At 37.6% G+C, this 25020-nt stretch overlaps 1 protein-coding gene across 1 annotated transcript in view; it reads left to right on the top strand.

Annotated features, from left to right (window-relative positions):
* Window positions 1-25020, top strand: part of VAT1L (vesicle amine transport 1 like) — a 59582-nt gene that overhangs the window by 13595 nt on the left and 20967 nt on the right. Inside the window, exons 4-7 of the mRNA XM_030470017.1 lie at window positions 7712-7854; window positions 10275-10378; window positions 11637-11692; window positions 13391-13585. Coding sequence (XP_030325877.1) covers window positions 7712-7854; window positions 10275-10378; window positions 11637-11692; window positions 13391-13585 — 498 coding nt within the window. The remainder of the gene's footprint in view (window positions 1-7711; window positions 7855-10274; window positions 10379-11636; window positions 11693-13390; window positions 13586-25020) is intronic.

The raw sequence follows: 25020 nt of genomic DNA, 5'->3' as shown, positions 1-25020 counted from the left end.
GTCAGTTTGCTTACTTACAGAAGTGCCAGGGAACATCAGAAGATGATGTAGAGAAGAAGGAAATGTACCAAAATAACTTATCTTGAAAAAAGTCTTATGTATCTATCTCTCTTACAGAGACTTGGATCCTACTCCATATACTAAATGAGAAGCCACCTTGCCAGCCACTCAGCTGAAAGGTCAGGGATCCTGTAGTCTTCCCTCTGCATGGTAGGAAATATGGCTGGTTGTAGGGAAGCACTTTGTCTCTCTGAACCAGGAGGTGGACACACACAGACTCTGCTGACACTGTTTGTATATTGTAGCCTTCCATCTGAAGAGGAGGACTGGCGGCAGTGCTTAGAAGCGGGGTTGAAAAGAGAGTTTGTATTTGCTTTTGTTTCCTAGGGCCTCCTTGTTGATTTGGATTGTTTGGAACGGGGGCTGCTTTGGGAGTTGGTTTGGTTTTCCTGTCTCTCTTTCCCTCTTGAGACAGGGGCGGTAAAGAAAGACTGACTTGTGAAGTAGGCTGGAGAAATGCTAGGTGCCTGCTAGAAAAGCATGGTACAGGCTCACAATTGCATTGCACGGTTCAGTCAGATTTTGACAAGAAATTAATACCTTGCAAAGCATTCTGTTGTTATTTCTAGAGCTATTACTGACCAAGATCTTACAAGGACAGTAGTTGTAATACACTCCTTTCAGGCTTCTGCTTGGCAGGACGTTTAACTCTTCTGCTTAAACCATTACATGGAGTAGCAGCGCAGTTCAATAATTATCAAAAGACATAATTGTGTAGTACAAATAGGGTGTAAATACTTAAAGCTACAGAAATGTCTAAGTGTCCTTCTGAACTGATACCTAAAATAGGAGGAAGTCAGCTAATGCTGAACTTCAAAAACTTCCTATTATACATACATAGAAATTAATACAATTTTTGCAAGAACATATGACTTACTGTAGGACATGACGTCCTATCTTCACTGTACAACTCTGTAATTAATGTTTGAAATGACTGTAAGACAATTGTAGAGTAACTCCCTTCACAAATATGCTCCTAGGTCTTTCTTTTCCAGTGAAGCAAAGTAGCACCTGAAGAAAATACACTGAGAAGACTGAGCAGTAGCGTGCACCCCGCTGGGACTGATCTGCTGTATGAAGCAATTAGTTCTTTAAAATGAAAACTGCTTGAAGTCAGTGCATTCAGTGAAGGTCACAGCACAAGCTTGTATGAGATTATAAAGTTTGTTCTTAAAGTTTTTAATGTAAACTTGTAATCCGTATCCTGGATTAGTTACTGAATTAGTATAAATATAGGACAGTATCAAAAAAACCCAAACAATCAAAACCCCCAAACCCCAAAACAACAAAAAAACCCAAAGCAAAAAGAATCTTTAGGTTCTTCTCTTCTAGATTTAACAAATCCAGCCTCTATCTCTGGTACCTACCTGGAAAATGAATTCTATCAGGGATTTTGATTTGTGAGAGATAGCCATTACGCTCATTTGCTTATTTCTTTGCTCTTTATGTACTTCCTATTCTGAATATTTAGAGCACAAAACTTTGGTCATTTACCAAGATTGTGTAAATGCTTCAATTTCATCACTTAATCCCTCTGATGCAAGGCAGAAGTATTAGCCAATTCTTTAGCATTTTGATCTCACAGATGCTAAAATTAAGCTGCTTTAACGCAGAAGCATCAATTACTCTCCTGAAGCTGTGATTTGACCTTCCCTCTCAGGCTCAGCAGCCAAGGAAGCGCAAGCAGAGTAAGTTACAGATGCAGTTCTCAGGTTTGAATTTGAAGGGTAAATCTGACTTGGCAACAGATTTAGGTCATCCTGGCAGGATTGGTTACTGCTTGGCAGGAACCTTCTTTTTTATTGTGTTTCCCCTGCATAAATTGCAAATATTTGAGGACGTGTTCCAAACTGAATCACTGAAGTGGTGATATTTTATCTGACAAAAACCTGGCACTTCTTTAGTAAATCTGGTCACCTGCCATCACAGGAAGCATATAGGAACCCTTTCAAGAGAATTATCAAATTTACTCTTAAAAAATACATATGTGTTTATCCCTTCAAATTCGCTCTGCTCTTTCTTGCTCAGTGAGAAATCTTTCTCAATGTCCAGACTTCACTTGTGGGCAGTTAATATATCTTTATGATGTTGTCTATTAGTTAAAATCAGCTATTCTTTCCTCCTGGGGCACTTTTTTCAAGTGTTTCTGGTCAGGCTGTATATGTGTTTATGGCTAGATCAAGCTCAGAATCAAATCTCTCATTAGCCTGTATTTTTCAGGCTGAAAGTAGATTTGTTTGTTCATACTCGTTTTTTGTACGGTCACATGTCTGTTCCCTTGGTCATCCTACAGACACTGGTTCAGGCAGATACATAGTTGGTTCGGAGTAAAGCAGAAGTAAGCTGGTATGAAAGCCAGAGCCTTTTTATATAGGTCTCACAGCATCCCTGATGCTTTTAAACATTGTACGGGTAGACTGAATTTAGGTCTATCTGCACCTGGCAGGTAGGAGCACATTAAATAGCACTCTGGTGTTTGAGTCAGTCCTTCCTGAATGTGAATAATTAGAATTTAGTCCTCTCTTCTGATGGTCCTGGCCAGCACACTGTACACTGGCATTAGTACTTTCCACTTTGCTGCAGTCTTTACCTAATACCTCTCAGGACTGCACTTGCTATTTTCATATTTGCAGTTCATAGCATTTGATGAAGTGCTTTCCTCTTATTTCATCTCCAGCAGCCAAGGAAGGGAATAAATCAGCTCACACAGAACTCTGTGTAACCAAGTCTAGGCTGCTTTAAGTAACCAAGCTATCTCACTTAAAGCGAGACAAGATATCTCAACACTGAGCCACCCTGTGCCGCTGAATGCCTCTGAAGCAATGGATGTGCTCCATCAGCAGCTCAGGAGAGTCTCAGTGCCATGCCTGAGTCTATTTCCAGACACTACATCAGAGCATGATGTGTTAATCAAACACAAAAGCCTGGCGGTCATACACAAAATTAATTTCCCTGACCAAAGCAGGCTGCAGTCTCTGAAGGCCTTTCTTGTTGCCTTTGAAGCTCTGCACTCCCCAGAGGACACGTGTCCTTTCCCTGAATCACCAGATGGGTCAGGTCAGAGACAGGCAGTGCTTAACTCTTCCTTGGCTGTTTTACCTTTTCAGATAGAGTTTATACCTTCTGGGCGAGGATTGTGGCTGGGATATGTTGTAGCTCCACTAAACTGAAGAGGATTTACGCCAGATGGAGGTTCAGCACTGAGTTTGGGATCCACTTCAGCTGCACAGTTTTGCAAGGGAGTAGGAGAAACCCCCCACTCTGCTAATTGTTGCAGAAAATAAGAGATTCTGAGGGTAAAAGAGGTTGTTATCTCCTGGTGACTCTTCCCCTCCTTCTACTCCAAAACTTACTTGTGGTGCACTGAGTGTAGCAGATGCTGCCTTAGGCTTGTTTAAGAATCACGTTTCAGTTTGTTTGCTCTGCAGTGTTCACCTTAGTGTTTGGTTTCCAATTTCCTCTGCTGTAATTGGAAAAATGACACCTTCAGGAGATGGGGTGTTGTGAATCTGACTTCTAACACCAGAGAAAAATTTTCCTTGATGCCAGGAGATTAGTAGATGTCTTCTCTTGCAATTTTCTTACTATGTTTAAGTACTTTGTACCACCTTCAGATATGGTTGTGTCGCATCCAGGCATTCTGGAAATGTGGATTCTCATCATGTTCAGTTCCAGACCAGTTTCTTGTGCAAGATTAAGTCTGAATAATTTGTTTTTAAAATGCTGTAGCACCTTTGGGTTGCAAAAATAAATCATAGAAATTATAATTACAGTTTCTAATAGATGTATTTTTGCAGGGTGGTATCTTTTAGATGGTTTGTTCTCTCTTGCTATAAAGCTGGCCCCAGTTTATTTAACAGCAAAAAAGGTACTTTCCTGAAAGTATACTGATGTATAACTACTGTAATTCAGTGCACAGCTTGCACATCAGACTGAGGTCTGGCTGGTGCCATTAGGTCAGACACTTTCAGAGATCCACTAATTTACTTCTATTTCATCCAGCATTAATTCAGTATTATTAAGCTAATTAGATTAGGAAGTTTTCTTCTGTTCGTGCTTTCTACATTGACTTTTAAATGTCAATGACACTTTTTTAATACTTTGAAATTGTTTAAATGCACAGAACAGCCTATTTCATTTTTACTTCTTAAGAATCTACTTTTTTGTTCTTTTATGTGATTATCTCAGTGGGAGAAGTTTCCAGTCCTGCAGGTTTAAAGTTTAGTTTTAAAGAAAAAGACTGTAAAAGAATCTCAATCTTTTTACTGGATCTAAAACTACTGTAAGGTTATCCATTTATAATAAATTCTGTAATAATAACATGTGTAGATTAGGTTCGTCGTACTGGTTTTATAAATTGCCAGGACACCTTGAAAAGGAATCCATCAAACAGACTTTGAAGCTAAAGAGACACAAGACTTCTATGCCAAATCCAGTATTAGGAGATGTGCTTCATTTCCACAGAACACTTTAATCCAAGTCGTTCATTTCTTTGAGGACTCACCATGTGGAGTTCTGCATTATAAGTGTTGTATAAAATATACATATTTTAAAGGAATTTAATTCCATTTTAAGGGAATATTTTGTAACCCTGTCTGTTCTTTCAGTGAAGCAATTAATAATTTTTTTCAAAGACTGCTAAATCCCGCTAAAGGTAAAATTAATTGTCCAAGTGAGAATTATTTTTTGCCTCTTATTAATTTTCTGAGGTTCAGGAAGCAAGAATCCAGTCAGTACTTATATGTAGAAATTTGCATCCTATATGAAAATTGGATGAGTGAAGAGTTTTCTTTTAATTTTTCAAAGCATACCTACCTGATTAAACACCCTCTTGGAAGGTTCCAGGGTTCATACACTATTTCTGATATTCTGTGTGCCCCTGTGACCAAACGGTGCTTCCTGCTGAGAGTGTGCTGGGGACAAGAACCCGCATGGATACCTTGCCTGCCCCTCCACTGCACTGGGAAGAGAATGTTCTTCGTTCCAGCTGCAACCCTCTTTGTGCATACTTCATTTGTGAACTGTGGGCATTGTGAACACTGGGGCCTCACATACTTGCAATTAGAATGTATGGCCCTCTAAACACTAGCTACTAATCCAGAGTTAGCTAGATGATTTGGGGGATTAGAAAAGAGTCTTAAGAGTGACTTGTGTAGCCACAGTGCTCTTTTGGAGCTTAGTCGAATTCCACAGAAATTAGTGAAACGTTTGGGTTCATAGGTTGAGTTCAGTTCCCCTATTTTAGTGCAGAAAGCATGAAAGTCCAATATCAGCCTTTATTCCTAGATTTCTGAGATACAAATCCTAAGAATACTTTGCACAAAAATAAGTACGAATCAATGTCAAATTAAGATCTTCAGAAAGCTGTTGAAGAATCTTTTGTGGAATAGCCTCAAAATACTTCAGCGATGTTTTTCATCCAATTATAAAAGTACTGGTCATATGAGTCAGTTTTAGGCTTTAAATATCTACAGAAAGCTGGGAAGTATTCTAATCTGGGATTTTAGATAATCTTATCTCTGTGGTGGGAGCAAGGGGTGTACTAATGAGTTCGAGTCAGGAGGAAAATAGGTTATGTGCATCCTGGGGTTTTTGTGCATTTCTCCTATTCACCTGACTGTCAGTTTGTTAAATGTTAATCATCTTCTGCGGGATAAAAATCAACATGTTTTCTACTCCAGTATTTGACCTTTTAAATATTCAATGTTCCCATTCTCATCTTCCCAAGTTAGATTGAAAATGCAGAAAACTAATTAGAGAATAGATCAATAATGTCAGAATTCCACTCAACTGCATACATTATAAAATACTGACTTATCTATATCACTGTTGGTGATGGCTTTCTGGGAAACACAGAAAGTGAGAAGAGAGGATTGTTTGTGAAAATGACTGAGAAAAGGAGAGATACAAAATTCAGATTACTTTTTTTTCTTGTGATTTTATGTTACAGTATTTGTGAGGGCTAAAACCTGGGCTTCAGAATGAGATGGTAAGTAATAGAGAAATGAAGTATGAGAAGAGTGAAATGCTTGCTGCTCCCTGAAGACATTACATCTTGGGAGATGAGGCCCCTCAGGAACAGAGTTTCCTGTGATTTCTAAGAGATTAGGGATGCCAACCCAGGAAAATCGTGCAGGATTTTAAACAGATTTTGAACATGTTTTGTGTTGGATTACCATGCTACGAATCAGCTTTCATACCTGGGTCCTGCTATAAGTTTCTCTGAGCTGTTGGCCAGGTTGTTCAATTTGCTGTACTAGTCCATTCCTCATCTGTAAGGTAAGAATGAGAATGCATCCCTTCTCCTGCTCTCCTTTCCGTGTCCAGAGGATCACATACTTGCTGTGTAGTTGTTCATTGACTAATCCGGTAGGAAACCAATCTGACACTCCTGGATGCCACCATATAAAAATAATAACGTTTTCTGCTCTTGCCGTGTTCAGCTCAGAGGATTGTCACTACCAGTTATATTCAGCATTATATGTGAGGATGCCAAGGCCTGCAGGGTATGCAGGGTTATCTAATTATTCTACTGTAAATAAAACCCAAGCACTGACTGCTGGTATTTACATACTAATAATCAGGATTTCTGGTTGGCATGAACAGAAATGTGTTTATCCATGGATGATCTTACTGGTCAGGCATACAGTTTACAAATGACAATCTTTTGGCTGTAAATATAAGTAAGAATCTACTGAATGTCAGACATTTTTAGAATGATAGTGCCATATCTGGCTTCTGGGCATGTCTGTGTTACTGTGCTAGTTCCAGTGGAATAAAGTGGTTAGGACAAGAGGCAGGATGTGACTACCAAATGTCTGTCTTCCATTTCTTAGTGTGTTAAGAGTAAAACAAAACCCAGGGTTGTAAAAAGATGACCTGTTAGGATCTTTTTGAAATCTGGATAGCTCAACATTTATGCAGTGCTTCTCTTCTTCTCTCAGCCTCATAAAATTAGAGGTTAAAACTTAGAGAAGTTAAAGCCTTCTGAGGCCTAAAGTCAGAAAGTAAACCTCTCTGGGCTTTTATCCTTTGCCAGGGATTGATACTGGAAAGTAGAACTACAGACATTTGAAGGCACAAATTCTCTAATGCTCCAAGTCCTGCCTAAACACTGACATAGCATCTGATTGACTTTAGAAGATTCTTGCCCACATGCCGGAGGGATACACTAGGAAAATGATTTTCCTATAATGCTCTAGGCCATTTTGACTCATTTGCTACTTGCATTCTGTATTCATTTCCCTCAGAGCTGACCTTACCTGAGGGACTCAGGGGGGAATACACACAGGATACAAGTAGCAAATGAGAAACATTTCTCTAGCACTCTGTGAGTAATTTTTGGTTGTTCCTTGTAAATTAATGCCATTTTGCTTAAATTACACTGCCTTTGTTAAAAGATCAAGAACTCTTCACTGCATTTTTGATACATTAAATTACTTTTATCCCTGCAGTTGCTTTGTCTTCAGTGTAACCTTTTGATTAAAGAATGTATTTTTCTTGTGGCTGAACTGCATTGCACTTTCAAGAAATTGGTCTGGGAAATCCTTGCACACGTCTTGGATTTTGCTGTGTCATGAGTGCATTGGCTGCTGCAAAGCCTGTCAACCAATTTCCATGTCAGTGAACTAACATAAAGATGTGTTTGCAGGGTCAAGCTGTTGCTCAGCTCTGTTCAACTGTTCCCAATGTCACTGTTTTTGGAACGGCTTCATCTTTCAAACATGAAGCAATCAAAGACTCGGTAACTCACCTGTTTGACAGAAATGCGGACTATGTTCAAGAAGTAAAAAGGTAATCTCTTTTTTTCCTGAGTAAGGATTGTATAGTACTATGAAAGACACCAGGCTGATCATATTTATGGGAAAAGATTACATTTGTGAGTTTAGGAACTGTAGTTTATTCCATATATTCTATCTGTCCACTATAAGGGACAAGAAAGCAAGCGTCTCCCTATTTCTTCATAAGCAATATAAGTTTTGTTAGTCCATGTTCATTCTTGGACATCTGTTGCAAGCAAAATAAATTAAGTGGAAAAGAATAAAGGTCTTAACAGAAGGAGGTACTTTACAATTATCTGCGCATGTAGTAACCAACTGTAATGCACCGAGTAGGATATTTTCAGTGGATCTGTAAGTTATCCAGGGTTTGGAGTTCTCTGGTGTGTTTCTGTCTGTCTGGGTTTTTATCTTCTGCCAGGGATTAGTATCAGAGCACATGATGCCTGTTTTAATTTCAGATCCTTAGATTTTGTTTGTTTGCATTCAGATTAGAATCATCCTGTTGCCTTTTGAAGCCATCATGTGTTTCTATTGAAGCCATCATGTGTTTCTATTGAAGTCATCACGTGTTTCTATTTATGTGCTTTCAAATACTTTGTTTTACAATTTTTCTAGCTGTTTTTAGATATTGATGTTGACACAGGTGGCAAAACTTTAGAATTTATAAGAAAATCTTAGTAAAAAATGTCTTTTTTATTTTTCTTGTCAGACAGATAAGAGTAATGTTTTCCCTTCATCTTGTATCTGTCGAAATACTAGATTATGTAGCTGGGCATAAAGTAAGAAATTTCTCAAAAAGGGGCACGCCAACATAGTACAGTTAACAGGCTTCCTGCCAAACTTAAGCATTCCTCAGAGTGACATGCAAAGTCTCAGAAGATCTCAGAAGTCTCAGAAGTACGAGGGTCACTAACCCTCAGAGGGCCTTCAGTGCATAGCAGACTTTTGTCTGGGCTGTTGGCAATCCAGACTGATGTTGGAGGAAAAAGGACATCTCGCTGCTGTGTCTGGGCCACTCCCAAGGGCTTATGAGAACATTTGAAGTGGTCCATCACAAAAGATGTTTTATATCAAAGGAAATTCTTTTCTATATGGGAAGTTTCACCAAAAAAGATAGAACTCATCTAGCAGATGACACCCCACCACTTTCTTACAGCTCAAAACTGCAGCACATTTCTTCAGCCCTTTGATAGCCTTTCTCTTGGGGAAGTATACAGGTCTAAGTGTTTTGCTGCCCCTGGAAAATTGCTGTAGTGAGATGAAGACTGAATTCTACCAATCCTCACTTTGAAACATTGATTCAGCAAGAACGAACACTTGAAAAAATTAATCAACTTTCAGCACCAACCTTAATCACAACTCCTGGTGGGGCAGCAGAGCAATCCCCCCCAAAACTCCGAACAACATGAACAAACAAACAAAAAAACACCCAGAGGTGATACGAACATTTCCATGTTCATAGGGGATGAGGAATCAGTTCAACCGTGGAAGCCACTGAAAGCTGTTCAATTGCAAAGTCATTATTCATTTACAGTGAAAGCTCATCCAGTTGCCTGAATATAAGCAATTTATAACCCCACATATGGCAGCAGTACCAAAGAATAAAGTTGTCCGATCTTGTTCATGTTTGTAACCAGTGGATGCCTGAGCATCACCTTTTGTTTTGTGAGGAAATGGAAAGATTGCAAGCCATAAAGCTTTCTCTCTTTCCTGACTTCTAATTCAGTTATACCACTGCAGAAAGAATTCACAAAGCTATTTACTGGAAAATTATAAATGTGCAAACTACTGAAATGGTATAAATACTTTCTGCTTTCTATAATATGGCCTGATTGCATCCTTAGAGCTGAGTTTCTAGCTCTTGGTGACTTCTCTTTATACTTGATTTAACTCTTTGCTGATGTCTAGTTGATACAAAGTTGGAAGCAGAAGGCTCTTTAAATAATTATACAAATACATCATTTTATCAGAGAAGAACTAGAATAAGATCTGTTTCCTTATGAATTCAGAAAAAGAATAAAAGAAGATGTGAATAACAAAAATGTCCTTTTATTCTATGACATTCATTGACTTAAAAAAAGACATTCTCTGACATTTACATTCACTCAAGAACTTTACATCTATCACCTATTTTTTGATAATATAATTTTACTGAAAGTCCTCAAAAAGGGGAAACAACATGGTTTTCCACTTTTCTAAGCCTCAAAGGCGTGGGTTGGCTAGCCCAAGAAACTCACTTCATTCCAGCACTGAATGACTTTGATTTGTCTTTTGACAAGGAGGCAGTTTTCATGTAGTCAAAGCCTCAGCCTTAGAGTTCTTTCTGAAGTACCTTGAAAACGTTAGTATTATGTTAACAATCAGCCTATATCATGCTGGCTGACCAGTCCTGTGGATCTTATTGCCAAGTGAGATGTCTTTCTTGCTTTCTAGAATCTCGGCAGATGGAGTAGATATTGTTTTGGACTGTCTTTGTGGAGAAAACACTGGGAAAGGCCTCAGTCTTCTCAAACCGCTTGGGACTTACATTTTATATGGTGAGTGGAAAAAGCCAGGTACATACTTCAAACCTAAAGCTTTGCAAAGCTTAAAATCCCTTAAAATCACCCATGCCACTCCTTCCAGAACTGAGGCCACCATGTTAGGCTTTCTCAATTTGTCCATTTCTGATCAAGGACTTTAGTGAAGCTGAGCATGGACTAAATTATTGAGAAAAAATAGGTAATACAGAGAAACTCTTAAATAAATAAAAAATCCCAAAGTAAAACTGAATGTATGTTTCAGATTGTTAAATACCATTGGGTGATACAGGAGAAGTGTAGGAGAAAGCTTGGATCTCTCACTCGACACATCATAGGAATCGTAGTGTGGCCAAGGAAACTGTTAATATTGTTCTTGTGGGAGGGAAGATTGGCGGAAGATTTCAGGAGGAATGCTGTCAGATTTACTTGACATGACTTTGAGGAATTCAGGCTTAGGCTTCTGTTCACAAATTTCCATTCATGTCCATGGACTGCTCTACATACAGAGTAAATGTGTCTTCCCTGCAGTTCTACCAGGTTGCCATGTTGTGTGTTGATAAAGCAGGCCGAGCTTCTGTAGGAGACAGCTGAAGGGATCGGTAAACTTTTGAAATGAAGAATATATCTATATCGCAATGGAAGGTGCAGTGGCGTCATGGATAAGCACACCTGCTTCCTTGGGCTCTCATCTAGCTAGCAGGGCAGCAGTAACAAACACATTGCCACTCGGCTATCTGCTTGGGCTATGCAAGCCAACCTGCTCACGTTTGTGTTGAAGTCCCTGCCAGTGAATTTTCATTACATTTGCTGACACACTATAGTGTACAATGCATGTATCTATCTACACACATGTAATGGTTAGATAAATGTATCTTTAAACGTTATCTTTACAGATATAGAGAATGGACACCTGCGTGATGATTGCTGCTGAGTAATAGTCTGCCAGAGACAAATGGCATTTTGCTGCAGAGAAGTAGAGACACGTAGAAGAGTTTTAGTGTCAAGAGGCTTAGTCACATTTAACTTGTTCCTGGTTTTGGATGGTAGATTATTTTTGTCATCTCAGAATACCTACAGACTTGTAGGGTTCAGTCACCTTTGCCTCTTTGTTATTTATTCCAAAAGCATAAGGATGTCTACTAATCCTGTTTAAAACTGGGGAAATGTGATTTTTTTTTTTTAACTTATATATGAACCATGGAAATGATTTTACATAAATGGTCTGCTTGTCAGCGTGTAGTAAGTTGTGTATGAATGTACTTGTCTTTTTCAGGTTCATCTAACATGGTTACTGGGGAGACCAAAAGCTTCTTCAGTTTTGCAAAATCAGTAAGTGTCCCAGTGGTGTGATTCTTCTCTTTCCTCTACCTTCAGTGTTTTCTGTAGTGTTTTCATCTTTATCATTCTCATTTATCTCTACTAAGTTATTACTTCTGATGTTGCTAAAAAGACTATTTTCTGACTGTGGTGTGGTCTGACATGTTTTCTTCTGATGGGACACCTAGACAGGAACTGGATTTGTGTACAATGTATATTTAAATTGTTAGCTATCAGACATATATCTCTTATGCAGTGATGTTTAAAGTTACACTTCGTTATTTATTTACTTCAAGCAAAATGTCATATCCATGGTTATGGATAAGTGTACCCTATCTGAAAACACCGTCAGAACAGTGCAGTGAATTAAAGGAGGTACTGAAGGAGATGCATCTCTTAAGATGGGGGCTTGTGTCCAGTGATTTCCAGCTTTTCACAAGTTTGTTCCATACAGAAATGCAGTTCTCCATGTTAGTGTCAAGTGACATCAGAGAGATATTGTATTTGTTTCCTTATTGATGATGTCAACAAATCCAAAATTCAAATGTTAAATGTTTTTCTTTGGCTTACTGCAACAACAAAAATCTGCTCAGAAATCCTAGAGATTGAAGAAGGGACAAATATATCAAATAAACTGCTAGTGAGAAATAAGTTAACTCGGAGTGAAAGCGATTTTTTGAGACAAGAAAAACAGAGGGAGAAATCTTGACTGAAGATCTATCATATGTTATTTCTGCCAAGAGCTGATTTACAGCTTCCAGTAACAACCCCTTCCCAGGAGAAATTGGCTTCAAAAGTCTTTATGTAGTTGGAAACAAGATAACTCAAAGATCAGAGCTTTTCCTTGCCTCCTGCATTTTTTTTAGGGGATGTAGTGGCATGATCTTTGTTACTATCATGCATTTATGAACTGGACAACATAATCCTTACTATTCAGCCTTTTGGCTGTTAATAAAACATCTCCAGTTGCATAGAATTCGTAGGGTAGATTGGCCCAATGAATTGAATTTCAACTGAAATGTTTTCCAGGTAGTACTGGTATTTATTGACTGAATAAATATGAATAAATTAAATTCATAAAAACTGTATCAAATTCTGTATAAAAGTATAACTAGTTTCTTATTGTAATTATACTGCAAAATTAACTCATCAAAGTTATATGAAAATTTTAATTAGATATTGACCCATTCCAATAAAACTTGCTAGGAAGTGAGATCTCAGTCTCAACAATGCTTCATTAGATATTAGATATTATGACGCTTGCTCAAATACCACAAACATAATAACGGGTGTCAAGCTGATAAGCAGTGCATGAGAGAGTACTCTTGCTTTTGAGAGAAGAGTAATAGTTAAGAGATGCTTGCAAACGTTTGGGAAGCTGGCTTGGCTCTCTTGAGTTAACACAGAAGGATAGCAGAAGTAGAAAGGGCGGTCCAAACTCCTTACTTCAAGATCCACATCCTAAAGCCAGATCTGTTCACTGTTCTAACACCCTAATTTCATGCCACACAAGTCTGTTTTATTTCCTCATTGTCAGTCAGCTTTTGTGCCTTTTCCTTAAATAAAATCCTTATGGCTTCTCTTGGCTGCTGCTTCAGATCTGAGAGATGAGTCGTGTATCACATCTGTCCAGGCAGATTTCTTGTGAACTTCCCTGTGCATTTCTTGGAAACTGTTTTTCTAACCCTGCTGTTGTTTATTGCTTTCCAGTGGTGGCAGGTTGAGAAAGTAAATCCTATCAAGCTGTATGAGGAGAACAAAGTCATTGCTGGATTTTCCCTGTTGAATCTGCTTTTCAAACAGAATCGAGGTGGCCTGATCAAGGGTGTGATGGACAAACTCCTAAATCTGTATAACAGTAAGAAGATCAAGCCTGTGGTTGATTCATTATGGGCTTTGGAAGAGGTAGGAGCAAAATTTATTTCCTCATTTTGATATTTCTGAAATACATGCGTTCTTAGATGTAAAATAAATTTTAAATATATTTTCTTGTTATTCATGTATTCTGCTTTTTAGTTTGTGCACAAGTTGTCTCCAAAGCCACCATTATTCAAAACTCCATGATCCGGAGTTATCCACACATTTCTACAATAAGTATTTCTGCAGTTTCAAATGCTTTGGGGAAAGTTGAAAATACTTCTAAGAAATGTGGTTTTACAATCTCAGAAAATTGTCTTCTAAGTGCATGAAGCATAAGACTAACAGGTCAGGTGTCAAATGCAGACGTAATTAAAACCAACTTAAAATCTATTCTGAGGAAAAGATCTAATATATAAGCTTTAGTTTCAGTGTTATATTTTTGCTAGCAAATGGAAGCTTGGAAGTTTTCAGAAAGTTACTGAAAATGTATTGCAGGCAGTCAAGTCAGAAATCACTTTTAATGTAAGGCACATCTGTGGAGCGTGGGGGTTTTGGTTCTTTTTCTCCTTCTAGTTGCTCAGCTCCCCTTAAAGACATGTAAGGAAACTGATCCAGTCATATCCTGCTCGATTATCAGCTGCTTGACTATAAGCACTATTTCTGAGACCTTTATACTTAAGATGCTGATAAATGAACGTAAGTATTTTTGGAGGTGTGCACAGACATTAACATGTAAAGAAAGAGCATGATTATAGTAGTACTGCCACATTAGTATTTGTGGTTTATGTGTTTGTAAAGTCTACTGAGCCTGGCATATCACTTAGGATGCATGATCCGTAAGAGTTCTGAATGTCGATTGTGGTTGTATCTTTGTATGGTTGCTATTCAGAAGGTGCTGCGACAAAACTCTGTGTCTGAACATATCAGCTGATATTACCATGCATCCATGAGAGAATAGTAACCGTCAGACTTAATAAATAAATGCTATTGTATCTTATTAAGATTTTGAATGCTCTGTGGGCAGGGTTTTGAGCCCAGCATGTTGTTCATTATTCCAGTGGCATTACAGCACCACCATTGCCATGGATACAGGTAAGATACCTTGAGCCGTGCCCTGCCTATGTCAGTTCTTGGAGCCGGATGCATTGCATGCTCACTGGGGCTGGTATGTGCCTGGGCCAGGTTATATGGCAAGGCATGTACTGCCTGTAGGTTGTGCCAGTGTGGGAACTATATGTCTCTTCATGCCATCGCTACGTCTGCCCCCGTGTACCCCAACATGCTGCTTTATGTGGTAGAGCAGTTGCAAATGGTCCAGCAGTATATGGGCTCTCTTCCTCTCCAGCGAAACAGAGAGGAATGACAGGTTCCCCAGGAATGTCTTCCTGTTTCTCTAAAATGTCTACCTTATGCCACGCTGTCCCTCAGTAACACTGGGGGCTTTACCAGCCAGCAGCATGGGAGTGGCTAATTCTCACCATGGAACTGATTAAGGAAAATCAAATGTTGTGATAAAGAGCTGCTGGCTCAAGCAAGACAAAATTCTCTGCTATTGTCTGAAAGGGAAAGAGAGCCCTTTGAAGAGAAGGGTAAAATAGAAATGGGATGAGGTCTAGGTTTTTGATGTGGGTTTTTTGTTTAATTACTAAATAAGCTTCTGAAGTATTTAGCAAATGTAAGTGTCGCAAGTCTTTAGGCATTCTGTAATTTCTGTGTTCATGTACTTCTCATGTATTGGTGAGTAAGAGAAGGATATTTAAAATAGTGACAATAGCTTAAAAAGTCTTGATTGAGAACATGAAAAATTACACGTGGAAGAATTGTAATAGTCAACATGATGGGAATTTTTTGGAAGACTTCTGTTTGATAACATTTCATGTAACATTTGGCAGTCACACGCACCATCCCTACCGGTAGATTGTGAAATGTGTAAATACATCTGTTGTAAAGCACGGTCTAGAAAACTACAGCTCATTTATCACGCCTGCTCACTTTCCACCAGCTATCTGGTAATTTACAAAGGAAATGTCTGGCTAGTATTTTCGGGGACATTATATTGCTAGAGGTGTCCTTAATTGATTGCAAAGTATTACTGGAATATTATTCATATCATTTTGGGGATATATTTTTATGCGTATAAAAATAACTTATGGCTGACTCTCAAGTTAATATGATACATAGAAAAATGTGTCACAGCTGAGGACTAAATAGAACCAGACTGAAGAAAGGTTGCTATGTGGTTTTGTTCTAGTTTGGGAGGTTTCTTTTTTTAACTCCATAGCTCTAACATCTTCCCCCTTCAGAGTTTGACATTTTATTTCTTTTCACTTCCTATTAAACTAGATTTTCTCCCAATGTCCATTTTCATTTGACCATTCTCAGTAGTCTTCATTAACAAATATACCAATTATGACCAGTTTTTACCATTGATGTTTCCTGAGGAGGAAATTTCCTGTCCCATAAGAGCACTGGGAGTAAATATGTTTAAATTAGAGGGTGGCGGAAAGGTTGACTCCCTGCATGGCATTTGAAAATGAATGATTGAATAGTTTTCTATGGAAGAATAGCACCCTCTCCAGAGGCTCATGAGAGAATCTGTTCTCTGACTAGTAATTCTGCTGTAGAGTTGAGCTTGAATCCTGTAAATGACATTCAAGATGAAAATATTTTAAGGAAAAATATTGGAGGAAATGTTCAGTGGGGCAAATGTTCAGTGTTAAATACCTTAGTGTATCATCTGGATGGAAACTTAGAAGTGACTTCATTTTCTTCAGTGCGTTGGATTATTGGTGACATAAGGGAGATCAAGATCTAGACTATTGACTACTGCCATGGAGCAAAACTACTTGTATTGCTATGTTATCTGTTGGTGTTGGCTTGGGAAGGGTTATATTTTATCTCAAATTTACCTCCATAAATCCTAGTAAAGTCAAGACTGTTCTCAAGTAGGCCATTAGAGCCATTTTATGATATTAATGTAAGAAAGATTAGCTAAGAGAGACTAACAAAATGGAAATCTAACTGAGGAATTACTCATCATGAAATGAGTGAAGTCATATAATAAATTAGCTGCTGTTGAGATGTCTCACTATTTTGCAGCTGTTTGTTTATGCATTCAAGTGTTTAAAAGACGAGATAATTTGTAGATGGTGCATGGTTAAAATACTGTTCTGTAGTAAAAAGCTGATTGGTAAGATTACATTTCCTTACAAATGGTAGAGCTTAAAACAGAATTAGTATTCAGTGAATATTTGTTGAGCTTTCTGGTTGTTTCTTTGTTAGTAACTGCTTGACTAATCCTTAATTTGCAGTTAGTCGCTCTTCTTCATTCTGATTAATTTGCAGTGTACATTTATGCATTAGCATTCTCCTAAGGGTCTGTAGATCTTTGGCTTTACATAGTAGATGATTCTAGATTATTAAGCAGATGAAAACTGAAGGTTCTCAGAAGATATAGTGTGTTGAATAAAAATGTACATGTTGCACTTTTCAATTAAAATTCTGCTTTCTTCAGCTTTTTATAATTGCAGAAGAAAATGCACACTCCAGGTAGGATGCGTTATTGACAGGGAAGTTATACGCACCTTCTTTGGTGATTTACAGAAGTTGAAAGTAGCATTGGTAACAGGTAGACCAAACTCAGAAATTCTTGCATGTGAATTGACAGTCAGTAAAGTGACGGTGCAAAAATGGTTCACATAACCAAAATATCTGTAGGCCCCTTTGCCTCAGGCTAGACTGCCTGTTTCAAAGCCATGGCTTTAACATCTCAGTGTGTCAAAGCTTTCAGATTTGGGCTATATTGGTCTGTATGAGTGATCAGTGAGATTAGGGAAAAACATCCTGACTACAGATCTGTGTTGTGTATCAAAGGTTTCATTGCATTCTTGTCTCTCAAATGATTTAAAGGAGTGCACTGTTATATAGTAATAATGGTATCAAAGACCTGTACTGCCTTTGGGCCAGTAAGAATGATGAAGATACTGAAACTTGTGGAATAGAATTGCTGCTTAACTCTTAAAAAGTGAAAGGATTATCTGATAACGTTACAAGATCAGGCCTTATAGCAGGCACTGAATGTCACTCCATGTCATTATTTTGTAGTGGTAATGTACTAATGTCTTTAGTAACTCGTTACTTAGCAAATAGTAATGCAAGAACTGTATGTAGCCCAGATCCAGGAATGTACAGTGGCACTCAGCTGTGATTGAAATCATTGGAATCAAGGCATGAAATACACGTATGGATCAAGCCCTGTGGATCTTGATATGAGTATCAGAGTGCTCTTACAACTGTGCCTCATGAGCAGTGCATAGTGTATTTCTGACTAGAAAGAGCCCTGCACCTTAATTGGGTTTGTTAACTGTCAGTTGCTCTTTTTTTTTCTGGATAATTTGAGAGATGCTGCAGATGTAGCTGTAAGTACAATCTTTATATAAGTGAGATTTCCTTGTCTTGAAGCCAAAGCCTTTGTCTATAGTAAATTACTGAGGAAAACCCAAGAACCTAAACCTAAAGGAGTGCAGTGCAACTGATCACGTTATAGTAACATTATAAAATACCTGCTGATACAGTAATTTCCTTAAAAAAAAACATTTTCTCCTATGTTCCTATTCTCCGAAACTTCCTGTTCTCTGCCTTAACTTTCAGTGTTAGTATATAGAAAGGAAAACAGTAGAAATGTAAGATCACAGCCTTATCAAGTGGCAGTTCAGTGATGAGAACTGGACAAAGGAACACTTTCCATACAGAATTTATGGCATGTTTTGGGGAGAGCAAAGCCATCAGAATGTGTCTGGTTTTAGCACTGCTTTGTGGCTTCAAAGGGTACAGGTACTATAAGCCACCCAACTCATCCTCTTACTTATATTACCATCTCAGTGCATGCTTTTTGATATCAATGATAGGAACATTATTTGGGATGGGGGGATGGGAAATCTCAAACTCATGATATCAGAATAATAAGTGAACCCCCTAAAGCAGAGAGGGTTTAATTTCATCAGAAGCTATTCATGCCTTTCACTGATTTTAGCTTTAGGGCAAAAGGCCTTTCATGTATCACTATAGTAAGACACTGAGAAAATTGACCCATTAGTTACTTTTAACATAGTAAGAGGGCAATCTAATAATATCAGATCAGGCTGGTACCTTGTTGTGAATACTAAATGCCTTCTCATGCCTGTCTGGGTGTTTTGGGGTTGGTTTTTTTGGTGATAATTTAATAATGGCATGTGCAAGTTTTTGTCTTTTCTGCTTGATGAAGACAGATTCTTCAGCTGAACAAACTACACCTGTTTTTTGAAGGCAAGGACTTCTGTTGCATTTAGAATCTGTATTTATTCAAGGTATGCAGAATTACCTAGTGTAACATGGTAAAAGTGGAAGTTCATTTATAACCAAAGTCATAACCCACCCTGAAATACAGAAAAGAATTATTCTTTTTCTCATTAGCGTAAAACAATTTACAGCATTATATTGTATAAAGAGAGAAATGTAACTTATTCTGTGAAAGCTTCCACAGGCATATTGGTGTTTCCTTTGCTATGGTTGCTCATCAAGCACTACAGTGCAGAGCCTGCTTGTTTGATGCTGTGAATCTTTCACTGACAGTACTTCATTTGCAGTTGTTCATAAATTGCTTTCCTGATTCACAGGTCCTCATATATACTGAACTGTGATACTGTCTTGGAACTCTTTGCTCTTCCTGTGTGTGAGATTCTGTTCCCTTTGAACTATAGTGCTTATATTATACAGTCAAAGTAAATTTAAATGTTTTATCTGTACCTCACCCTTGTTTCTTTGTATACAAACAAACAACTCTAACACAAGTTTAATGCAAGATTTATGCAGATATCAAAGTGTACAAAAATGCAAGGAACTGTGGCTTACTGATGTAACAGGTTTCAAAACAGAGATGAGGGGAAAGCAGACTGAGAAGCAAACCTCAGATAATTCAGGGCAGCTTGCTTCTGTGTTCACGGTCAAATTATCCACACTTAAAGGCCAAAATATCTTTCAGAATTTGGGGAGAGTAAGGGGAAAGCTATTCCACTTGAATTCTACCTCACTAACATTAGATGTAGTGAATACAAGTTCTAACAATGAAAATTGAGCCATGAGTTAGGTGACTTTTAATAAAGATTTTGCAATGGATTTTTCCCAAGATGCTTAGCTAGAGTAAATATTAATTAAAACTCCAAATTATTTCAGTTCTATATGCTTAGAGGAATAAAACATACCTTGAAAGTACAGGAGATTCATTATTGCAATCTTTTCCCCTCTAAAAATTGTGTATACCTGATTATGTGATCCTCGCTGCTCTCACATGAATTAATTTCCAACCAAATGCCTATGTAATTTCATTTACATTTCTTCCCTATTTAATGCTGCTTAACATGACTTCATATTACTTCATAATTCATTCTACTCTTCCTACCTGTATCAGCAAGTGATGGCATAAACCAGTAGTCTTTTTTAGGAAACTCAGACTTCATTTGTTATAAGTCTGTTTAGTATGTGAGCAAAAGTCAATTATTTTCAATTGCTATATATTATTCATAAACACTGCATGAAATTCAAGCTACACAAATAGAATTTAATTAAACAAGTAATTTATTTCAGCTCTGTGCTTGCTTTTATTTTCTTTACAGCTTCTGAAATTTAGCTTGTTTTGTCTAGCCTGCTGATTGAATACGTGTTTAAACAATTTTGCCATCTAGAGTCTTCAGAATGTTCCTTTGTGCATGCTGAGAATATTCATGCTACAATATCAATTTAACAGATAAATAACAAAGGAGACGGCAGATATCTTCACTCACTCAATGGCATACAGCATCTTAGTGAAAAGATGGTGGTTTGGCCTAAAAACCTCTAATTTTGAGTTGTGGCCTCTGACAGCCAAGCCCCTCGGCTGTGTCTCAGCATCTCTGTGAGCTTTTGTGACTCAGTGCATTTACTGGGGGCTCTAATCTCAGAATGGTATGTGTTCTATCAAATTTCAATAAGCTGTTTCATTTCAGGGGAATGGTATCTTAATGTTTTCAAATCAAGGATCAGACATGGGAAAGTATTTTGGCTATATATCTGATGAACATTGATTCTCTGTTCAAATGTTGCTGTTACAAAGGTTAGAAGCTGACTAGTGTGAGACTAAACCTCTCAATTAACATAAATACAGCCCGCAGCTACAGCACTTTTCTGATCTACTTAGTAAGCACTCTGCTAAGAATTAATTAGTTATGGAGATACACAGGCAGAAAATACTTTTTTAGAAGACATGAGACATTGGAAGTTGAAAGTGCAGTGGTGAGTCATGATACGTGTTTCTGGGTCAGGACAGACTGTCGTTTCTGTTTGCCCTTGCGTGCCACAGAGATAATAGCTTTCTGTAACTGCAGGCCAAAGCAAAATAACATGTAGACTTGGTTCCTGATGATGAGGGCGGGGAGAAAGTAGGCAGAAAAATAATACAGGAAGCATTGGTAGATTCCACTCAAATGTGCACCATTAAAGATAAGCTAGTCACATGCTTCCAGTTTATTAAATTAGGGAGAAGAGATTGTATATGGGAGAAACTGGTTTGTCACTTACTAGAAAAAATAAGAACAAACCTATTATATGGAGCAAACTGGTGATTAATTACTGTGAAGAAGCAGTATTTTACAGGAGTAGTCTGCTTACTGAAATGTATTAGCTGGGTTTTAAGTAATAGATTGGCACACATTCCTTATGTATTGAACCAATATGGTGATACTGCACCCATGCAAGAAAATAAGGAGACCTAGTTAGGGAAAGCTTTGCCAAGGCAGAGGGGATATGTTTTAGACATCAGGGACACCTTTAAAAACACCAATGTATATTCATAACTCCAGGAGTATATTAGTTCTATGTTTATCTTGAATGTTTGACTCTTAACACATTTGCTTTACACTTCATTTTTACAGTTTGTGTCATAGAATTTAAGCTGTTCTCAAGAGTCAGGAAAACAGGGTTTCATGGAGTCATTTCCCTATTCAAAAACAGTTTATAATTTCTTCGTGAAATATTAGAGAACAAAAGATAGTTGCTTTTATACTCTTGATCCAAACGTGTCAATCTGTTCCTTTCTATTTCTACCTGCTAATGCCATCAAACATCTGCCTTTTCTTCTCCCAGTCTTGCATGCAGGTTGATCAAATATATGCCAATACACTACATCAACCAGCAGAAATAATTTTAAATGGATTCTAACAGAAAGATTACTTACATCTTCTGTTCCACGGATTTGTTAGGACCACTAACTGGCAAGGAACTCTAAAGATTTGGAACAGTGACTGTTTTCTGTCACTCAGAGAAGTAACTATTGGATGCCATAAATGAAAACAACTAGATACATAGTAGGTACTAAAGGGAAAACGTTAGAAACTAAGTTTTTCAAAGACATCTTTAGATGCTATTTGATTGTTGTGCCACGTGGTGTTAGTGTGTGTGGTTCAAGCCACAGAGCCTGTGAATGGAACCTAGGATTTTCCTCCCTGTCAGAAAATTCCACTCACGCTTCTTTGTTAATTAGTTGGCTGGTTTGGAAAGAAAGCTTTCAGTTGTTCAAGTTGAACTGGCAGGGACTGCTAATGTGACAAATTCAGTTTTTCTCCCAGGGTGTCATGAGGGGGAAATCTGAGTTTTGTGTTAGCAGTTCCTAGGGATTGTTTTCATTCTCTCAGAAACTTTTTAGTCTCAGTTCCAATTTAAAAAGACCTATTTTCCCAGGTGCTAAACATTTAAAAAAAATCCTGAGACAGAATTAATGAAGTCTACTTAGTGATGCTGAGAGAGCTGAGATGTCATCCTTATATGTGTGGCACAATACAGAATACAAATAACTGATTCATCCTGCCTTTGCAACCTTCTCGTTTTCAGACTGGGAAGAGATCCCTGATGATTTTGGATGACTTTTTGGCCTCTGATTTGCAAGAAATCTGACTAGTTATTTTGGCTGGGTATAATTTCTGAGTCTAAGACTTCATTAATCAGTGAATGCCTAGAAAGCCATCTAAGGAGCCATGTAAGTGAAAAGAATCAAAAGGTAGTGGGAAATAAGGCAAATATCTCTCACTATTTAAATGTGGTAAGTCTATTTCGTCTAAATGATGCTGCATTGGCAGCATCGGTGCCTGTGGTCATCTTCCATGACTGACGGTGAACAGAGAGGTTAATAGAGCAGAAGGGAATGAGATGTTTTTTTCAGAGACTGAAAAGTGAGAAATATCAGTAGATATTTTGCCTTTAGCATTTCTGCTGTATAGTCTAGCTCCCATTTTTCTGCTTCTGGGGATTTTGGGTTCTTGGTCTATAAAGAGATAATGTTGACATAAGCTTTTAGCTATGGTAGAAAGATGTTTAGTTGTTAATACATGAAATTAATTGGGTCTTTTTTGTTTTAGAAGTGCCTTTCTAAAGTGAACAGTCTAGTTCTTCTCCTGGGATATGCTTATCAGTGTATGTATGTAACAGTAGCCAAAAAAAAAGTGAATTATTAGTTCTAGCAGCAAAACCAAGTTTGTATCTCAGCAACTAATTGTGTTGATGGCTGGTTTTGGCAGACTAATAGAATTTTTTGAAATCTCATGAGCAGTAGCACAAAATTCATCTCCTGGGTTGTTGTTTTCATAATTTTTCTTTTTATTTTCATACTAATAGTTTGATTAGGTTACTAGATTCTTTTTATTGTAAAGAAGGCACTTTTCTTGTGTTCTATTTCATCCAGCTTTGCCGATATCCAAGAAAAAAGGACTTACTACTGTTTTATCTATCAAGAAGAGAATTTTGTACTTGTAATATGTAGATAATCTTCTACATATTAACCAGATGATCCATTGCTGATATTGATTGTAATTAGGAAGGACAGTTGCATATTAAACTTAATGAGCCAACGTGTTCCAGTGCTTGAGTCCTTACACACCTTGAGATTCATCATGATATGGACCAATTCATTATGCCCTAGAGAGCAAGAGAATAGATATCCCAGTCAGTGGAAACAAGCATCTTCCAGATTGTGCTTTCAGCCCACTCTTGGGGTTCACCAGGAGCCTTATGCAGGTTCCCCAAAGGCTGTGAAAGTTGGTCATGGGCACTTACTCAGCAGTAGTAGCAGCAGCACACACTATATACAACTCTGATCTGATGCCATCTAGTTATTAGGCTGTTCTGATTTGGATTTTTTTTTTAATTATTATTATGCAGAATTTCCTGTCACATTCCCTGTAATTTTTAAAGTCTTAAAGCTTTAAGATTTTGTAACATTTTGTAACATTAATGTGTACTAAGATTAAATTCCCCTTTTCTAAGTATAGTGGGGAACTTTAGTTGGAAGCAAGGTTATTTTCCTGGTTTACATAATTTTACCCTGAACAAAATGCAATGATTGTATCCCAAGTTACACTTTGTCTTAGTGCATAACAATCATCAATCAAGGTAAATGCTCTCACCTAATGAAAATGGCTCATGTATTCTTTCCAGTCATTTTAAACACAGATAAGTTTTAAAAGCAAAATTACTCTTGGGCATAAAGACATCTCTTAGCATAATATAATCCAAATTTAATGTGATAATGGAGTTTTAGGTAGTATTGCAGTTTAGTAATAATATTATTACTCATTAGAGATAATATAAATTAACACCAAGCCAGCAGAGCAGATAAATTGCCAACACTAAGAGGTTCTTACATGTACTAGCCTGCTGTGAATGATTGAACATGGAGATATTTTGTAGGGCAATTTTTTGTTATGATCACTGATCTAGAGAAAACAATGCCAAAAGGAAGCAACATAATTTTAAGATTTTCAAGTAAGCAACTGATTTTCAGTGTTTTGATTTTACTGACTATGCTAGTTTGAATATCAAAGCTCAGGCTTTGAATATGGTATTGAAGTGAACACATCTGAAAATATAGACAATATCTCTAAGAAATAAAGCCTCGCACATCAGATAGCTCCAAATATGTGTTCAGTTTAGTAGAATAAAGGCTGTGTAAAAGTGAGTTTCCTACAACCACCAAATAGCATCACCCTTGAGAAGAACCTAAGTTTATTTCTATTATATGCTATGGTTAGGTCCTGAGTAAAATATCTTCAAGATCTTAAACCTCCCTGAGGAAAAAGCTTTGAATTCTTTAGCAGGAATAACACAATGCTGTATTTTTTCCTTCAATTTAAGGGAAACATCCAGCGTAATTCTGAGAGTTCCTACAGTTAAGCCTACGTTAGCCTAGAGCTAGCAAAATATGTTATTAAAGTTCTTGGCTATTTTCCTGAATTATTGTAGCTAGTATACATGTGGTTTGCTTTTTTTTGGTGCATCTACACATGCAAGTTTTAATTGAATTAGATTAGAAATTGTCTCAGCTGAGTCAGTGGCAGTCTACCACATGAACACTTCTGCTTTGGCTCCCTGCTACCAATTACAGAGCAATTTGATTTCAGTCGATACAGTGTAATGCTAAG

Source organism: Strigops habroptila, chromosome Z, assembly GCF_004027225.2.
Source record: "Strigops habroptila isolate Jane chromosome Z, bStrHab1.2.pri, whole genome shotgun sequence".
In the NCBI taxonomy this organism is placed as follows: Eukaryota; Metazoa; Chordata; class Aves; order Psittaciformes; family Psittacidae; genus Strigops; species Strigops habroptila.
The sequence above is the reverse complement of the archived record's forward strand: the minus strand, read 5'-3'. Positions and strand labels throughout refer to the sequence as shown.